This window comes from Dermacentor andersoni, chromosome 4 (genome assembly GCF_023375885.2).
Source record: "Dermacentor andersoni chromosome 4, qqDerAnde1_hic_scaffold, whole genome shotgun sequence".
In the NCBI taxonomy this organism is placed as follows: domain Eukaryota; kingdom Metazoa; phylum Arthropoda; class Arachnida; order Ixodida; family Ixodidae; genus Dermacentor; species Dermacentor andersoni.
In genome coordinates this window covers 84,222,903-84,240,276 of record NC_092817.1, presented here as the reverse complement: position 1 = coordinate 84,240,276, position 17,374 = coordinate 84,222,903, and the positions used below count along the sequence as shown (strand labels likewise).

Here is a 17,374-nt window from a genome sequence, read left to right as displayed (position 1 = left end):
CTCTAAACCTTCATGCGCTTTTTTGAACATGCTGATAACAGTTTCTACGCTAAATGGGTCGGTTTGGTTTTCTTTCATGCACACCAAATAATCGTCAACATATCTGAAACAGGTAGTTATGTTAGTTTCTCCAAACAAGGCGGCAAGTTTTCTGTCTCCCACACTCAAAAATACACACCCACACCCACACCCACAAAGAGGGAATCCCTTTTAGGACGATCGTTGAAGATCGCGGGACCTGGCAAAGATGCATCGCGGACTACCTTCAGGCCTGCTTGAACTCTTTACCTTTCGACGACCCGTTCTTGATCCGCAACTCTGACGAAGTTATTGCAACACTAAAGAGTAGCCCGCCGACGTCTTGTTTTTCAATCGACGTGAAGGACTTGTTCTTCAGTGTCCCGAGGCCAGCGGTGGTACAAGCAGTAGAAGAAGCCATCGACACGCTGGGCTACACCAAATTTCAGGACGTGTCCAAGTGCAGTATTTCTAGTTTTGTGAACTTGTTAAAACTTTATCTACATGGTGCGTTTATCGAATATGGTGACAGTGTGTATGAGCAGAAGGATGGCATCGCTATTGGTTCTTGTATAGCTCCCGTGCTTTCCGACTTATTTTTGAGTGTGGGAGACAGAAAACTTGCCGCCTTGTTTGGAGAAACTAACATAACTACCTGTTTCAGATATGTTGACGATTATTTGGTGTGCATGAAAGAAAACCAAACCGACCCATTTAGCGTAGAAACTGTTATCAGCATGTTCAAAAAAGCGCATGAAGGTTTAGAGTTCACGTACGAGACTCCTACCCGATGGTCGATTGCAGTACCTTGATATAAACATTAGGCTCAGAGGCTCCCACATCTGCTGGTGCTACAAAACCAGAGGAGAAAAAGAAATTCTGAGGTATGACTCTTGCCACTCTAAAATCATAAAAAGAGGCATCGCCAAGGCTTGCATCAGTCAAGCAATTGAAAAATCATGCCGCCATGCTGTGAGGGAGAGCATCGATTTGCAAGTAAGCCGCTTAAGAAACAGCGGGTACCCGAACAGCATGGTGGTGCAAATCTGTGAAAACTTGTTGCCCGAAATCAGAGCCAACAGGAAAAGGCAGAAAACACAGAAAAAGTTGAAAAAACGCGTGGTGTTGCCTTACATCCATGGCTTGTCACATAGAATAAGAAAGACAGCCCAACGCCATGATGTTCAAGTTCTGTTCTCCGCCCCGCAAAAACTAAAAGGCATGTGCAAGAGGGTGAACGCAGGACCCACAGAGGCCAACCCCAGTGCTACGGTCTGTCAGACTAAGCACGTGAAAAAGTACGTGCAATGCGCTACATCAGTTGTTTACAAAATCCCACTAGATTGCGGGAAAGTATACATTGGACAAACTGGGCGTTGTCTAAATGATAGATTACGGGAGCACAAATACACGTGCCAACTTCTGACAGCACCTAGCAACTTGGCCGCACATTGCAAACAATGCAAATGCTCCCCGCTACTAGAAAGCACCACAGTCATTGGAACATCAAAAACAAAAACGGAGCGAGAAATATGGGAGGCGCTTGCGATAGCTAAAGAAAAAGAGATGTGCGTAAGCACTCCGTCTATCGCGCTTATCAAAGCTGAGGTCGAGTTTGCCAGTGCGAACGGGTGCATGTGAACGATGTATGCCTGACCCAAACTATGATCACATGTCGTCACCTTGTCATATCTTTTTATATGTAACCCCCCCCCCCCCCCCCCCCCGCACCACATCTCCTTGTATATAAGCGCGTTCTTTAACAGTATTAAACAGTTGGTAGTTTGCGCTGCGTCCGTCCACGTCCTGTCCTTCCTTAATATCGTGTTTGTAAAACTGAGCGCAACATAACCATGAACAAAACTGGCTGCTTTTGCGTGTGACAGCGCGGACTAAAGCACACTTGTTTAAGGAGCGCGAACGGTGCGCTTCTGATTGTAGCGGCGACACAGCTTGCGTGCTTGAAATGACTTCTTATCTGAGAATGAGGTGGTAGGTTCTCGTTCCACGCTTCGCACAGTGCTTTCTCGAGGCCTGCAGCTGACGCTACGATCAGGAAATTCTTCGCCAACATTTACTTTGAATAATCGCGGCGCGAGAACTCACAAGGACGGAAACAACGCAGGGTGCGCATTCTCTTTCCGTGTTTTCATCTCCGCATTTTTCTTTAACTCATTTTCTTCAAAGCGAAATGGGTCCGACTCGTCTATACCCGCCGTGGTGGCGTAGTGGCTATGGCGCTGCGCTACTAATTCCGAGGCCGGGCCATCCAATCCCGGCCGCGGCGGCCGCATTTCGACGGGAGCGAAATGCAAGACGCCCGTGTACTGTTCATTGGGAGCACGTTAGAGAACCCAAGGTGGACGAAAGTTATCGGGAGTCCCGCTCACTGTACGGCGTGCCTCACAATCATATCGTGGTTTTGGCACGTAACACCCCATAATCATTTTTTGAAATCCGATTCGTCCAAAATGCATCGGTTATGCATTCCAGAGCCCACCATTCGAATATATAAAAAAAAGTTTGGACGGTGCTGAGCACACGTACCGACGGCGGTGTCGCCTGGTGCGTCCGGGTCGAAACCACCCACGACGAGCAAAACCGGCGAGCGCGGGTCGCGTGCGTGCGCTCCCGAGCTGCAGGCGCCGAGGCCCTCGTACGGGTCGTCGCTCCACGCCGACAGCGGGATCTCGGCCCGGTTGCGGAGCAGGTAGTCGGCCAAGGGATCGCCGTGGAACACGGGTTCCCGCTGAGATGGAAACTGTGCAGTCGCAAGTGCTGCTGTGAACCGGTGCCACGTGAATGTGCGAGAGAAGAACGAGAAGATGGGGACGTTTGAGGGGGGACTTAAGGAAAAATGGCTGAGCCTCGATGGGTCGCAAACTATGTCTTCTTGTGGAAAGGAGGCGTGCGAGTAATACGCGGTCAGCGACGGCCCTAGTCTGCGAGACTAGCACAATCGCGGCGTTCCTTGCTTGTTTAGAAGAGCCTAGAAGACTGACTGTCGCTTCCTCTGGCGGTGCAACCTAAGTTGGCCCATCTACTCCTTAGTCGTCGATGCGGCGCTTTCTCTCAACAGATTCATTCAGGGTTGGCGTGATACACCGCTAAACCAGGTACCACACTGCGACTCAGAAATTAGAAATTGAAGGAAGCTCTTTAAAGTTTCGCTTGTCCCAACTTATGGTCAGGGTTAGGAATGGACAAAGATGGAGTTCTTATGCGTCAGTGGGTTTGTGAGCGTCAATGAGCGCTTCAATCGTCTCAAGGCAATTAACGATATAAGGAGCGCCGAAAACGTATGATCACTGTTGTTGTTCACTGTTGATGATGTTGTTTCCGTTTCACCCTAATACCGGGAACCTCCGACAGACCCAGCCATAAAACGCTTACGCGCTCGAAAAAAAAAGGAAGTTTTGTTTTAATTTTTTTACGCCAATGAAGAAAACAAATCTTCGAGAGAATGTTTCTGCAGTCAGAACTAGTTTGGAGTTTAGTGTCGCTCTAATAATATAGTTTGTTTATATCTTCCAATCATAGCGCTAAATAAAACGATGGAGGGCGAAGATGTTGTCAATGTTAGTTGCAGAGAGAATAGCCGAGCATGGCATAGTCTGTTCGCAATCGTTAAACCTGTAAGGGTCACGAAATGATAGACGACTCCACGAGAGGGGACATGTAAAAAAGAAAAAAAAAAGAAAGTCAGGAAGGCTGCGCAGCCATGACATGACACGCCCATAGTATTGAACCTTCAACGAGTGGGCGCGGTTCGGCGCTCAGCTTCATTATGTACGGTCCATAGAGAGGGATGTAAAAAAAAAAAAATAGAGCAAGCACAACGCATATTAGAAATTTCTGAACTCGTGGTCGTCGAGATACGTGGCAGCTCTCACGAAATCATTACGTCGGTCGAATGCCGAAGGTAGAGTTTGGATTGAGGTCGCAAAGGCAGAATTATGACGGAATCCTAACTAAAGTATAGCCTGCCTATCGGCGCAGGTTAAGGAGCTCCATGTGTTCAATTAATCCAGAGCTCCCACCGTATTGAATCTCCAAAATCCACAGTAAACAGATAAGTTAGACACTCGCCGACCACTTATAAATGTTAGATAGACTACTTTGTTCCCATGTATATTCTTCTCCCTCTTCTATTAGGTGTTTCAGTAATGTGTCACCATTGTAATAACCCTTTCATCTGTAGTTTACTGCTTTTAGGAATTACTCAGTTTTCGCCGAAACGCCCTGTGTAGCGATCACGAAAACTACTTTTGATTAAATGTGCGAAGACACACGCCTACACGCAGTTCAATATCTATACAGTGCCTTTGCCTTATGTAGCACCTTACATGTACCTTATAGGCAATACTGACCATGGTACGAGGACCTTACGTAGTCCACCAACTGTCTGTCACGGCCATTTCATCGGCTGTGTATAGAACATTGCACAACTCAAGTGCGGAAATTTTTTTGAAGCGATAGCGCCTTTTGGCCTTTTCCCCCCACTCTGCGGTTGGTATGTTTCTACCTATTTATGGGAGAAGAGTCAATTTGGGTTTCCAGGTATGTGCTTGCTGCTATCTCGCTGAGCAGACAACATACGTGGGTCACTGGGTCTGAATACACAACTTGCTGCTGGCAGCTGTTTGGCCCAGTATACAGACTTAGGTAACCGAGTATGTGATTATTGCTACGCGCTCGTTCCTTGATCAATCACACTAGAGTGAATGTGCCAAGGTGACACAAGGGGTACGTAGCCTTAACTACGTTAAATCGGTAGCGCTCCATCATTGACAACTGTTCGCCGAACGCGGCAGCTTGATGGATAGCCATTGCTACAAAGTTTCAGCCAGGATATTAGGAATGGGGTTGGAGCGGGGGGGGGGGGGGGGGGGAGAGAGAACTGCTACGGAGTTTCAACTGGGGTGCTGCGACACCGGTGATTACAAAGAGATATACTATATCATGGTTTCATTCGGCATTGTGGTTGAGAGTTGGATTGCCACTTCGTAGGTCTGCTGATGCACCCATAAGGTGTCGCGACTCCTGAATGGCCTGGGGATATTCAGCAAGCCACACATTAAAGCTATCGCTGACGTTGACGATAATCTTCTATGTATTCTGCTACATTTTTTTCTCACCAATTCATACATACCTATTGATTTAGTTGGGAAACACACACACTTTATACCCAAAATCAGAGCATCCGAAAAATGAAGATGCAAGGAAAGCTAGAGATAAACTGCGCCCACAAATGCACAACAGCCGGAACACGAGTGAACCACAAATGAAAATGGATGTTATTTAAATCCAAAACCCCTCATTTTGTGGAATATCAGAGTGAGAGTGAGTGAGTGAGTGAGTGTGTGTGTGTGTGTGTGAGAGAGAGAGAGAGATAGAGAGAGAGAGAGATAGATAGATAGATAGATAGATAGATAGATAGATAGAGAGAGAGAGAGAGAGAGAGAGAGAGAGAGAGAGAGAGAGAGAGAGAGAGAGAGAGAGAGAGAGAGAGAGAGAGAGAGGGGTTATCAGTCGCTGCCCATGTATACCTGTAAGGTGAGCGGCGGTGCTTTCCGAAGGATGTTGGCGCTGGCATCGTTGAGGTACTTCGGATACGCGGCAGGAGGCGCTGCTACGGGCGGATTCTTGATTGTGCTGAATAAGTTGAGGTCCTGAAACGGGCATGAAGCCAGTGAAATAAAGCGGGAAGTTTGTTTGTACCCACACACTTACTTATACGCGTATTAAAGACGCACTGCTACGCCACCTCGCCAGAACGACGAGGCACAACAGAGTATCTGAGCAGCACGAATGTAACTGGGATTAATTAATCGCGGAATCTTCACTGAGCCCCGGCCGGGGTGGTGGTTACATTTCGATTGGGAATGAAATTGCAAAAAACGCTCTTGCACTTAGATTCAGGTGAACGTTTAAGAAAACCTTGTGGTAAAAATCAACCACCAGCTTATCCCGCGGTGTTCCTCTAACCCACAGTGCGGTTTCGGGGCGTTAAAGCACGCAATTTATTTATTTGTGAGACCCTCAAGGTAAAATATTTAACAAGGAGAGGCGGGCTAGTTGATGGTCGATATTGGAACGCCTTAAGTAACCGCGCAAACGACTTCGTTGTCGTTTATGGCCTGTGTATGTGATTATGTCCCGTGTGTTTCCTTCTTCGTCCGTTGTCGTTTGCGCGGTTACGTAATGTATTCCAAAACCTCAAGGCACATTGTTGTACATTGCAGAGAGAAGGGGCGAGAATACATTGAGAGAGTAAAAAAAAATACAGAATTAATTCTAGGAATTCACAGTGCAGAGAATAAAAGAGGCTATTGAAAAAAAAAAACTAGTAATATATACATAACAACCGGAAAAAGACACATAATATGAAGTAATTAAGTACACAAATACTACACTTTACCAGGCAGACAATGCCCATGAATCAGCACGTAATTATACCATTTGCTACCATACATTATTCCATGTTGATTAGTGCATTCTTAAAACGAGTGCACGGGTCAGTGATGCTTAGTAATGATGTAGGTAGATTATTCCAGTCGATTGAAGTCCTAGGAAGGAATGATTGTGAGCACGCGACGGTGTTATGACGGGGTACGTTAACTTTATCTACGTGATCACGACGAGCCGAATAATAAGGCGCAAGGTGGATCCAAAGAGGGCAAAGAGATGCGTTGTGGTAGTAGATTTTATTGAAAAGGGAAATGCGTGATTCCTTTCTGCGAAGAGATAATAATGGGATTTGAAGGGTACTCTTCATTATTGTAACACTAGCAATGCGATGGTAGTTAGCTAGGGCGAAACGAACAGAGCGATTTTGTACTGATTCGATTTCGTTAATTAATGTGACCTAATGAGGATTCCAAACGGATGAGGCATACTCTAATTGGGGGCGGACGTAAGTTATGTACAACAGGCATTTTGATGAAACAGGTGCAAGCGAAAAATTTATCTTCAAGTATCCTAAGGAGCGGTTAGCTGTAGAAATTAGGTATTGTACATGCTGCTTCCAAGAAAGGTCGTTAATTATATGAACGCCAAGATAAGGGTAGCATGTAACGAATTGAAGGGGGCAGTCATTGAGAGTTTATTTTCGTCCTGGTTATATTAGGCGGCGAACGGCCTTGTTGGTGAGTACAGGCATCGATTTATCGTTCATTACGTAATTAGTGAGTATAGTGACGGGAAAGGTTGATAAGACACTTTTGAAGGGCCTGCGCTGAGGAGACCGAGTCAACGAGTTGTTTGTTCAAGCGGAACCCGTGAAGCTGCGAATAATGCCTTCATCTGTGTGGCGGCCTTCTGTGGCCATTTGACAAACTCGCAGAACAGCACAAAAGCGGTACAAAGGTGCATACACAGTTTTGCAGTCGTGGTATTCTAAAAAAATAAGTATAGCTTAACAATCTTATAACAGCTAATTTAAACTGTTCATAGATTATCTATAGGCTTATTGCAGGCCGTCTTGATTTCATTAAACGGGTTTTTCTTTGTACAGACTAAAATGTAACAGTGCGGGACAGACAGCGCTTTCCTGCCTTTCCTGGTAGATTTGAGGAAAACGGGAAAATTGCCTGCATTAGAAACCGAGATTGTCAGGTAACTAACTAAAATTAGCCAATAAATAATTATTCATTACCCGCTTTAATGCACATATTGTAATTGCAAAACTGAAGTAGAGAAGAGCAGCAGTGAAATGTCATGCCAGTGTGGCAGAAAAGACTGGAATCATTTTCGAGATATCCGTCACTAAAATAAATGTGCGAATGAATACATGGGCGTTGCACTTAAGGTCACCCCAACTTGCTACAAGAAAGCTTTTAGGAAACTGTTAACTGGAACCGCAGCGTTGCTTCATCCCTAGCTGAAGGTTGATACTGTTTTCATGCAAAAAGTAGGTATAGACTGAACATTCAGAGTAGGACAAAATTAAAAAAAACACACACACACACATTTACGCTTACCCACAGCGTGATTGGTCCATCCAGCTTGAAGTACCGTGCCTTGAGCTGTGGCGCAGGGAATAGGTGCTGCTGGTTGTACATAGCCGCAACCTTGTAGCTGAAATTGGTGTCACGCGCCATCAATAGAAAGCTTTAGAACAGGGGCACTCACGCTTAGGGTGGCCCTATCAAATAGCTTATCGCATGCGCTGTTCCCAATGTTCGTCCCTAGGCTTGGGCGAGCGTTCGTCTCAAACAAACCTTCGCAGATGTGGAAATACGAGCAACTCATACATCCAAGACAGCAAACCATTTCAGGGCGTGGTCAAAGCCAGTCCAAGGGATCTCGTTTGCCACCTGCCCGAAGTTGGATTGGATAAACTTTATTAAAGCTCCTGCAGGATGCCCGTCAGCGCGCAGCGGGCGTGTCCCCCACAGAGACCGACAGGGGTACCTGGCGGCCGCTGCGCGGGCCTGCTGGACGGCCCATCGCTGGTCTTGGAGTAGCGGGCTTCGTATGGTCTTCTCCCACTTGTCCGAGGTTTACCCCAAACTTTGCAAATGCTTCACTGTATCGGGAACAATTCCTTCACTATACCTGAGCTTTTTTCTAGCGCTTCGCTAAATCCGAACGTATTACATACACCAGTTTTTTTTTTTATTTCTTTAGCGGTACCAAATTTTTCAAAATCGCCTGCGGCAGATAGCGCAATTCTGACCCTCCAACTAGGTTACTCGATGAGGTGGGCATTACTTCAACGGGAGATCAATATGCATAAACAAAAATTCGCAAATTAAATTAAAATAATTTAACTTAAGGCTTGGAGGGGCAGCGTAAGCTAGTGAACCAGGCCAGAGAAGCAGCAAAATGCCAATGGCTATCTGGGCTGATGAGATCACCCGCCGTGGGTGAAGAAAGAAGCACCATTTTTGACTGATTCATATTATTAAACGTTTTTTCTCTCTGTCTCTCTCTTTAAGGCACATATAGCATCTCAACAGTGCATCTCAACAAGGACGCCTAGCCATTAATGCTCGCGGGATTCTATGGAACAAATGTGACTTTTTTATGGCCATGCGTAGCTGACCTGTCCAGGAGTACTTAACAATCTCGTTGCTTACAACAGTGACCTTACTGCTTCCACTATAGTTCATCCAGGACGTCATGCTCGCTCCATTCATGTGTCATGGGGAGCACTAACGGCATTTGTTCTACAGGTCCGTCTCACTGACATCATGTGGCGCCTTGGGTGGGGTGTGCTCTCAACAGCCCATAGCAGTGGAGAATGGTCTAGTCAGTAACGTGTCCGAACTGACCCCCTCAGGAGTCGAATCAGTATGCTACGAGGTAATGTGGCGTTGCTCAGGTATTCTGAAGGGCCGTGCACGCCGGATTTCGCAGTCTTTTCATTTCTTCCGGCAGGTGTTCGCGGTGACGCTTCGCGCGCCTTCTCGTTGTTGTCGGTGCGAACTGCCTATGGCGCAAACTCTGCGAGGTGGTTGCTGCGTCACCCTGCTCTCTCTTTTATCTGAGAGCGGGTGCGTTGCGATCTTCTATTTTGGGAGCAAAGCTATTCTTCGGCCAAGAGGAATTCCTTCGGCTGTGGCCTTGTCCTTTGGTGTCCGTCTCTGACGGGAGCGTGATTATTGTTTTTCGCATGCCCGGTTTTGGTAGGCGGACGCACCGATTCTTGTCGGTCGCAATACCATGTATACACATTGAATGCACTTATTTATTGCCTCGGTTTTGTGTCGATAGAGCGTGCAATGCACTACATATGGGTATTTGCCTCGCAACCCTTGTACACGTGTGCATATCTGTAACACATCATTTGTATGGTCAAGACACTTGTATAGAACGAGCTCCCGTCGGCCAATGTAGCTGGCAAAGCATTGGGCTGGAAGCAGGACGAGAGGAGTCAAAGCAATTGTAAAAATTGCCGTGCTTGGCCAAATCCAGCCAGTTTTGAACTACGTGTTATCGCTATAGCGCTCTGCGTTTTCGGAATTTATTTTTGTACAAATTTGTAGTTTGTTTTCCGGAGTTAATACTTTTCAAAGGAAATTCAAACTTTTACGGCACGTTTCAAATACGCATACAGGGACAAGACTCGAAATCGGAGTTTTTTTCTGTTTTTTTTTATTTATTTCTTCAAAAACTTAGGCAACTGTTCTCTAATACAAGAACAGACTGTCAGTACTGAAACAGATGAATTGAGCAACTGGTTCCGGGATCATTGTTGCTGTTTACAACTTGTAATATATACAAACATACGTTTAAATGTTTGCAATGCTCAATCGTGGCACGCTTTTCCTTGTTCACTACACTGAACATACACAGCACTGGAGTCTGGAACAAACAATTCCAATGTGTCTTTATGCTTTGAAGGACGCATTGACTTTAGAGAGAACGCCTTTTCCACGTTCGCACTATATACTGGGAAGGCTAGCACATACAGTGCACAACGTGAAATGAAAGGCCAGTCGTCGGCGTGTATGCGCCAGAACACCGTCGGCTCAACAACTTATTTCGCATCATATGCTTGATACTGCACAAAGTCCATGTCAGATGACATCCGGCAAATGCTGGCGCTCTCGTAACCAGGCATTAAAGAACCTATAAAATGCGGTTGCGGGACAGGCGGCGTAAAAGTAGGGACGATACATACAATAAGGAAACGTAAAAACCAAATTTATCATAGGCTGAGAGCACGTTGAGTTCAACTTCGGTTTCTGTCCATTGTTTCATTTGAGAGCGAATAAAATAAGTTTTCATAGCTACGAGATTTGCGATACTAACATAAAGATCAAACTTGGGGCCCTATAACGTAAAACTATTCCAATATCTTTTTATTCCAATCCGCTGACGTCAAGTTTACGTAACCGCCGACGCAAGCATCAGGCGGTGAATTGCAGCGTTGTTTGAACAGCCAGATCAAATGCTATCGATATTCGTTTATAGGAGGTCACTTCTGTTTGCTTTCAAAACGAATACCATCGCTTACATTGAGCTGTTTTTCGTATCTAATAGGACGTGAGGAGCACTCTAAAGTGGAGACGGTTCGATTTGGCCGACCCAGCGCGGTGAAAATAGATAACCGGGTGAAGAGGGTGGTGTCGGCGTCTGCGATTGGTCCGCTCCCCCTTACTTAGTTTGCTGTGGCTGGTCGAAAATCGCGGCGGCGTGCAACGGAAATAAAAAATGCCGCTAAAACGGATCCTCAGCAAATAAGAGTTGGCAGAGCGACGTCGTAAACGTGCCGAAAGGGCTCGATAACGTTGTACGGCCACGCAAAGAAGTTTTATTATACGCAAATAAACCCATGCTCTCCGCTAGGTGCGAGCAGCCAGTGTCTGAGCGATCGGCGGGCAGCCATCTTCTATTCCTTTCGAAACGGGAAGTCTCCGGCTATTCAGGAAAAGCTTAAGTTTTGTTCGGCATATTAATGCATCTTTAACGCCTACACGTCACGTTGACGTGGTGAGGTTCCGCGGTTTTCTGACGTCGTGCGACAGAGAGGCGCAGTAGGCGCAGCCCGAAATGTTTTGACCAATAGCAGAGGACTAATGGCGAAATGGCGTCGAATCGGAAATAATCATTTTTCTTTTGTTTAGTTTAATCATGCGTAATCAGCGTGTACACGTCATATCAGACGGGGGGCGATGGCGGTGTTCATGGGGTCGCGCGATAGACCGGCGAAGTGGGGTGGTCCAAAAAAGTTTTTAACCAATCGAGGAGTGCTGATTGCAGAATGGGAATAGAAAAGCTTGGAATAGCTTTACGTTATAGCGCCCTTGGTTGTTCAAAGCCGCTTTCCCGTTACAAAGGACACGCTCGTGGCATTCATCCAGGAGAGGTATGCGCGTGTTCATGGTGCGTTCTGACAAAGAGGAAATAAGAGGAAATTCGAGTGTGGCGTTGCCTAACGGGTCAATGCAGCGCGGCGAGTAGTGCTCTGTTCATGTACTTCCTAGCGAGGAAACTGGGGCCGTATAACGTAAAACTATTCCAATATGTTTTTATTCCAATCTCCTGACGTCAAATTTGCGTAACCACCGACGCAAGCATCAGGCGGTCACCCGCAGGGTTGTCTGATCAAACCACTCGAATGCTCCCCTCGTTCATAGGAGGTCACTTTTGCTTGCTTGAAAAACGAATAACATTGCCTGTACTGAGCGGCTTGTCTTATCTAATTGGCTCACAAGAGGCGAGAAGCATGCTCAAGTGCAGAGGGATTCGATGGGGCCGAGCCAGTGCACTGAATATCGATAACCGGATGAAGAGGGTGGTGCCGGCGTCTGCGATTGGTCCGCTTTCTCTTACTTAGCTTGCGGTGGCTCGTCGACAATCGCGGCGGCATGAAACGGAAGCTTAGGAATGACGCTAAAACGGATCCTCAGGAAAGAAGAGTTGGCAGAATGAGGTCGTAAACGTGCCGAAAGTTCTCGAAAACGTTACACGGCCACGCACAAAGTTTTATTACACGTAAATAAACCCATGCTTTCCGGCAGGGGCTGGTAGCCAGTGCCTGAGCGATCGGCGGCAGCCATCTTTCATTCCTTTCGGAACGGGGCACCCTGCGGCTATTCAGAGAAAAATTCACTTTTGTTCAGCATATTAATGCATCTTTAACGCCTACACGTCACGTTGACGTGGTGAGTTTTCGCGGTTTTCTGACGTCGCGTGACAGGCAGGTGAAGTGGGTGCACCCATAAAACTTTTGACCAATAGTGGAGAGATAATGGCAAAAAGGCTTCGAATCAGAAATAACTATTTTTCTTTCGTTCGGTCTAATCATGCATAATCAGTGTGCACAAGTCATATGAGATGGAGAGCTATGACGGTTTTCGTGACGTTGCGTGACAGACAGGCGAAGTAAGGGTAGTCCAAAAATGTTTTTGACCAATAACGGAGGGCTGATTGCAGAATTGGAATAGAAAAGTTTGGAATAGCTTTACGTTATAGCGCCCCTGGTTTTGAGTATGTTTTTATACATCCAGCCCAGTTTGTTGCGCTTTGGCGTGTGGCCTTTTCGGAAGCTGTAATGCATTGCGGTGTTCACGGCGAAATGCGTTGGCAAGTCCGAGGAAAAAAACCATCCTCGAGTATTTCAAGGCTACGTGCCCTCAAATTTCTTTCAGATAAATTCGAGGACGCAGAACCCTCGTTATCGCTAATGTCGCCAGAACAGTCAGGAGCACGCACCTTGCGCGTTCTATGGGCAAGTGTCTTGACCTCCGTACACGTTATTGGATCCACGTGATTGCCTACATGCGAGTCTATGTCTATGCAAATCAAGCTCGCGTTTCGTGAATATATTATGCAACCACAGTACACCGGACACGCGCATCTTGCCGGCTGTGTAGATAGTACAACAGAGTGTGTCGAACTCTTACATGATCTTAGTCACTCGCGAAATAAAGTTTATTTTTCTTCTAAAAACAGCACCGAGTGCTTCGTATGCGTTACCACAGATAAACGTATTTTTTTCTTCTTCCGCATTGGCGTTTCCGGCGCCGTAACGCGCTCACCAGAGGGCAGCCAGGATGTGGGCGCGCACCTCGTGCACCTCCATGATGCCGGGCAGGAGCGGCGGGTGCAGGCAGCACAGCAGCTCCTCGATGCTCATGGTGCCGAAGCGGACACACTGCATCACCTTCAGCACGTACGGCTCGTTCTCCAGGTAGTTGTGGTTGAGCCAGTGCAGGGCCGCCAAGAACATCACCATCTCACTGCGCGCATTGCGGGGAACCTCGCTCAAGTGAGGGGCGTCGCTATTCCGGAGCGATTGGCCCGCTACAGCTCCGACGGAGTGTTCCTTTATCCTCTGCGCTGGACTCGGGATGTGTAGTCAGGGGAAGGAAATACGCTTGCATACATTAAAGCTGGAGGTACACGGTGCCAATGTCGACGGTCAACGGCTCTTTTGATTACTCGATGTATTGGTAATTGCGTCATGTCGGTTGCTCGGAGCCCGCGAATGACCTGACTCTCCAGTTCAGCCGCCACCCCACATGTGGTTACAGGAAGCTCCAGCACTCGGCCGGTGTAGAGACGGGCTCAACTCTGTGTACTTAATACCGCATCATGTAGGAGCTACGCGCTGTTGTTACATTGATTAGAAGCTTAGCAAGGACTCTAAGTTGCGGGTGTTTTCAGTAAGATCGTATGCTCCTTTCCTTTCTCAGGATGTTGCTATAGGCATTTTGAATAACGCAAACAACCCTGTGCGCGCACAACGTAACATTGCGTTGCCACCGCCATGGGGAAGGATAGACGTGCTTGCGAGAGCAGAACTAGCGTACACTGTACAAAAAAAAAAAAGTGACAGAACAAAACACACACACGCACACGAACGGAAAATAAATTGTGTTCTTACCACAGAAAATTTCTTTCAACGAAAAAAAGAGGAATTGTTTAGTTTAACAATAATCTTTTTTTTTCTGGTTACACTGAAAAATGAAGTTTTCTTTTTCTTTTAACAGAAATGGTTTCTACAGGGTAAATGGCAAAATGTGTCATCAGTACAATGAGCGAAACGAGATTTGTTCCTCTCTTTACTGTCCTCAATTAACATTTGTGTGCAGCTTCAAACAGCCACGTAACTATAGGTAAATTTATCTCGTATGCATGAATCAATTGGTCTCAATTTCGGCGACAGTTACAGTCTGCTCTACGCACGAGTCATGCCACTCGGAGCGTGGCTACAAGTTCCGGTAGAGTAGACTCTCGGATGTGTCGAGTAGTGCCGGGTGTTTTCTCTCCTCCTGTATTGCTATATCTCATTTGTTCCGTGTAGTGCGCCTGTGTGATTTGTTACAACCGCGACCCCACATTCGACTTTTTCATCTACTATGAAAGGTACAGTAATCAGGGGAAGTAAATGTTACCTCCCACAAGGAAGCAATCTATGAAACACTGGAACAATTTTTTTTCTATGAAATGACGGAAAAAGGCCATCAACAGAAAATGCTAGTGAAACTACAGAAAAAGTGAGAAAGAAAACAGAAAATGTTTGTTAATAAAATTGCCATACCTTTTTCAGTCTTTCTCAGAAAATTCTATTCCTCGCGAAAATTCCTCGCGATTTTTTTTTTGTGAAAAGTAAACTATCCGTGGGCCGCACGCTCTAAGCTCAGGCAAGATTGAACTTGCTGTGGTACTCTGCCACACACATAGCATGTTCGCCACAAAACTGCCCCCTCAAAAGCAAGCTGGTTTTCCCGAATCTTATTTTAGCATGTTCCGGCGCCTGCCCCACGGACGTGTCGTTGACAACCGCAAGACGAAAGCGGCGACGAGTAGAGGCCTTGACTGCAGGAGCTTCAACTTTTTTGTCAAACCTTACGTCACTCCCGATTTCATCGGAGCAAACTAGATGAAAATTTGGTACGCAAACAAAACATTCCGGCATGCTGCGATGTCTCGTGTATTGGCATTGCAATTCCGCGCGGTCATTTAGCACGGCCGAAGTGCGGCCCCGTAAACGCCACAGCCTTCGGCCTCGCAATCGGGTCAGCATGTCGCAACTACTGCTGCCAGATTTCTCAATCTCGGCAAAAAAAAAAAAGAAAGGATCGCTGCTGCCTTATACGGATTTGGGCGAGCGGCGCTGTTTATTACGACGCTACGATAACTAGTCACGTGCGAACTGTACAATCGCTATAAATATACTAAATGACTGCTGAATTGGAGCTGTTGCACTTAATAACTGTGGCAATTAGTGTGAAATGCAGACGAACTTTCGGCTCGGCCACACAGCGGCCAAGTTCACCTGTGAAATCAGTGCAGCGAAGGCTGTAATGAATGTTGTGCACTTATCATGCATCCTATGGCCGGAGCTGTGTAAACAGTTCACAACACATTGCTTATAGGTCGGCACGTCAAATTTTAGTGAACGAAGGCTACAGAAACAGCCCGACGCATTCAAGCACGCGGCAATTGCATGACGACCGGCTACATTGCGGCCACTATCCGCGACGGCAGCCTAAAACCAGCGTCGCCTGAGTGCATCACGTGGTTGTTGTCTCAACGCAAACCCCCTACTGGTATCCCGAACTCTTGGGAAGAGAGGCTGTGGTGGTGGGCTGTTCCGACGCTCGAACAACATTCCCTCCGCCCCACTTCAAGACCACCAGTGAGTGCGATGTCCAACAAGACCTCGGTCACAGAGGTGGTCGTACACAGTGGAAATCGCAGCTTCGACCGTGATGTACCGAGGTAGAGACTGTGCTTGTGAGAAGCGGCGGACTCACCCTCTGGCGCCAACGGTGTTGCCCGAGAGCACCTCGCACACCTGGTTGACGTCCAGGTCGAGGAACGGCTTGCACGTGACCGTCTCTTCCAGTCGGTGGTGCAGCAGCTTCAGGGCCCGCTTGCACACCGACGCCAAGCCGTACTTGCGCGCCGTAACGTAGACGTACACCGCGTGCTTTGGGTCGTACGGAGACTTGGTCAGGATCTGCGCAGGCATCGGACGTACGAGAACATGCGACGGAAACGGGCGTCCGCCATCTTTAGGCTTGAAAGAAAAAGCCTTCTGTATATAACTCTTACGAAAGAATATCGGGGAAAGGGAGGCACAGTCTAATGCCAGGTCTTTCCTCGTATTTTATTTTTCTTTTTTATGAGGGGGTGGGTTGAGATATGAAAATAAGAACGCGTATCTATAGCACTCTAGGAAGACGCGATGTCGCGCACAAAAAGTAAGAGCTCTTATCTACGCCATTTCGTAAGAGCAAATTTTATCCAGCCGTAATGTCAAACGCATTATTATTAGCGAAGGCGGCCAGCAAATGGAAAAGGGCACTTAAGAACGAAAAGCTTTGTGACTTTGGCCCCAGTTTTTCTCACGAATATGTTACTATGTGTGCCCTGTGGCTCGCGGGACGTCGAGCATAGATAAATTTTACGTATTCTTGGCCGACCTTACGTATTCCATTTCTTAAACCCATTAATATTTAATTCCTGCACTAGAGGAGAAAAGAGGGCTAGTTACTCGTAATCGTTCATAATGGACAAATGCCAGCGTGCGAAACAAGAGGCAGGACAAAAAGTGATAAAAAAAAGTGGTCACTTTTTCACGACACTCGAAGTGTCGGTTGTGTCGCAACTATCAGTTTACGGAAAAAGAAAACAGAGAAAAAGGTGAAATGTTACTTGGCTTGGAAATTATCACAAACGACCAGATCAGCAGCAACTCTTCTTTCAACATGCTCACCCTTGCACACTTCTTCTTGACGCTGGCTATTTTGAGGATGCTAGCGGTAACGTACAGCTTCCCGATGTTTTGGCAGGTCAGGTGCAGTTTTCCAGAGTACATATAGTCGAGCAGTGCGTGGAAGGCGTCGCCAGACACTCCTTGTAGTTCCAACTGCATTTAAAGCTGGCTGTA

General features: G+C 46.8%; 1 protein-coding gene across 1 annotated transcript in view; it reads right to left on the bottom strand.

Moving 5' to 3' along the window:
• Nucleotides 1-17,374, bottom strand: part of LOC129386256 (kelch repeat and BTB domain-containing protein 8-like) — a 28,728-nt gene extending 11,354 nt beyond the window's left edge. The window contains exons 1-6 of the mRNA XM_055073986.2: nucleotides 17,201-17,374; nucleotides 16,236-16,441; nucleotides 13,512-13,712; nucleotides 8,001-8,097; nucleotides 5,568-5,690; nucleotides 2,566-2,779 (exon numbers count right to left, since the gene is read on the bottom strand). Coding sequence (XP_054929961.1) covers nucleotides 2,566-2,779; nucleotides 5,568-5,690; nucleotides 8,001-8,097; nucleotides 13,512-13,712; nucleotides 16,236-16,441; nucleotides 17,201-17,359 — 1,000 coding nt within the window. The 5' untranslated portion in view covers nucleotides 17,360-17,374. The remainder of the gene's footprint in view (nucleotides 1-2,565; nucleotides 2,780-5,567; nucleotides 5,691-8,000; nucleotides 8,098-13,511; nucleotides 13,713-16,235; nucleotides 16,442-17,200) is intronic.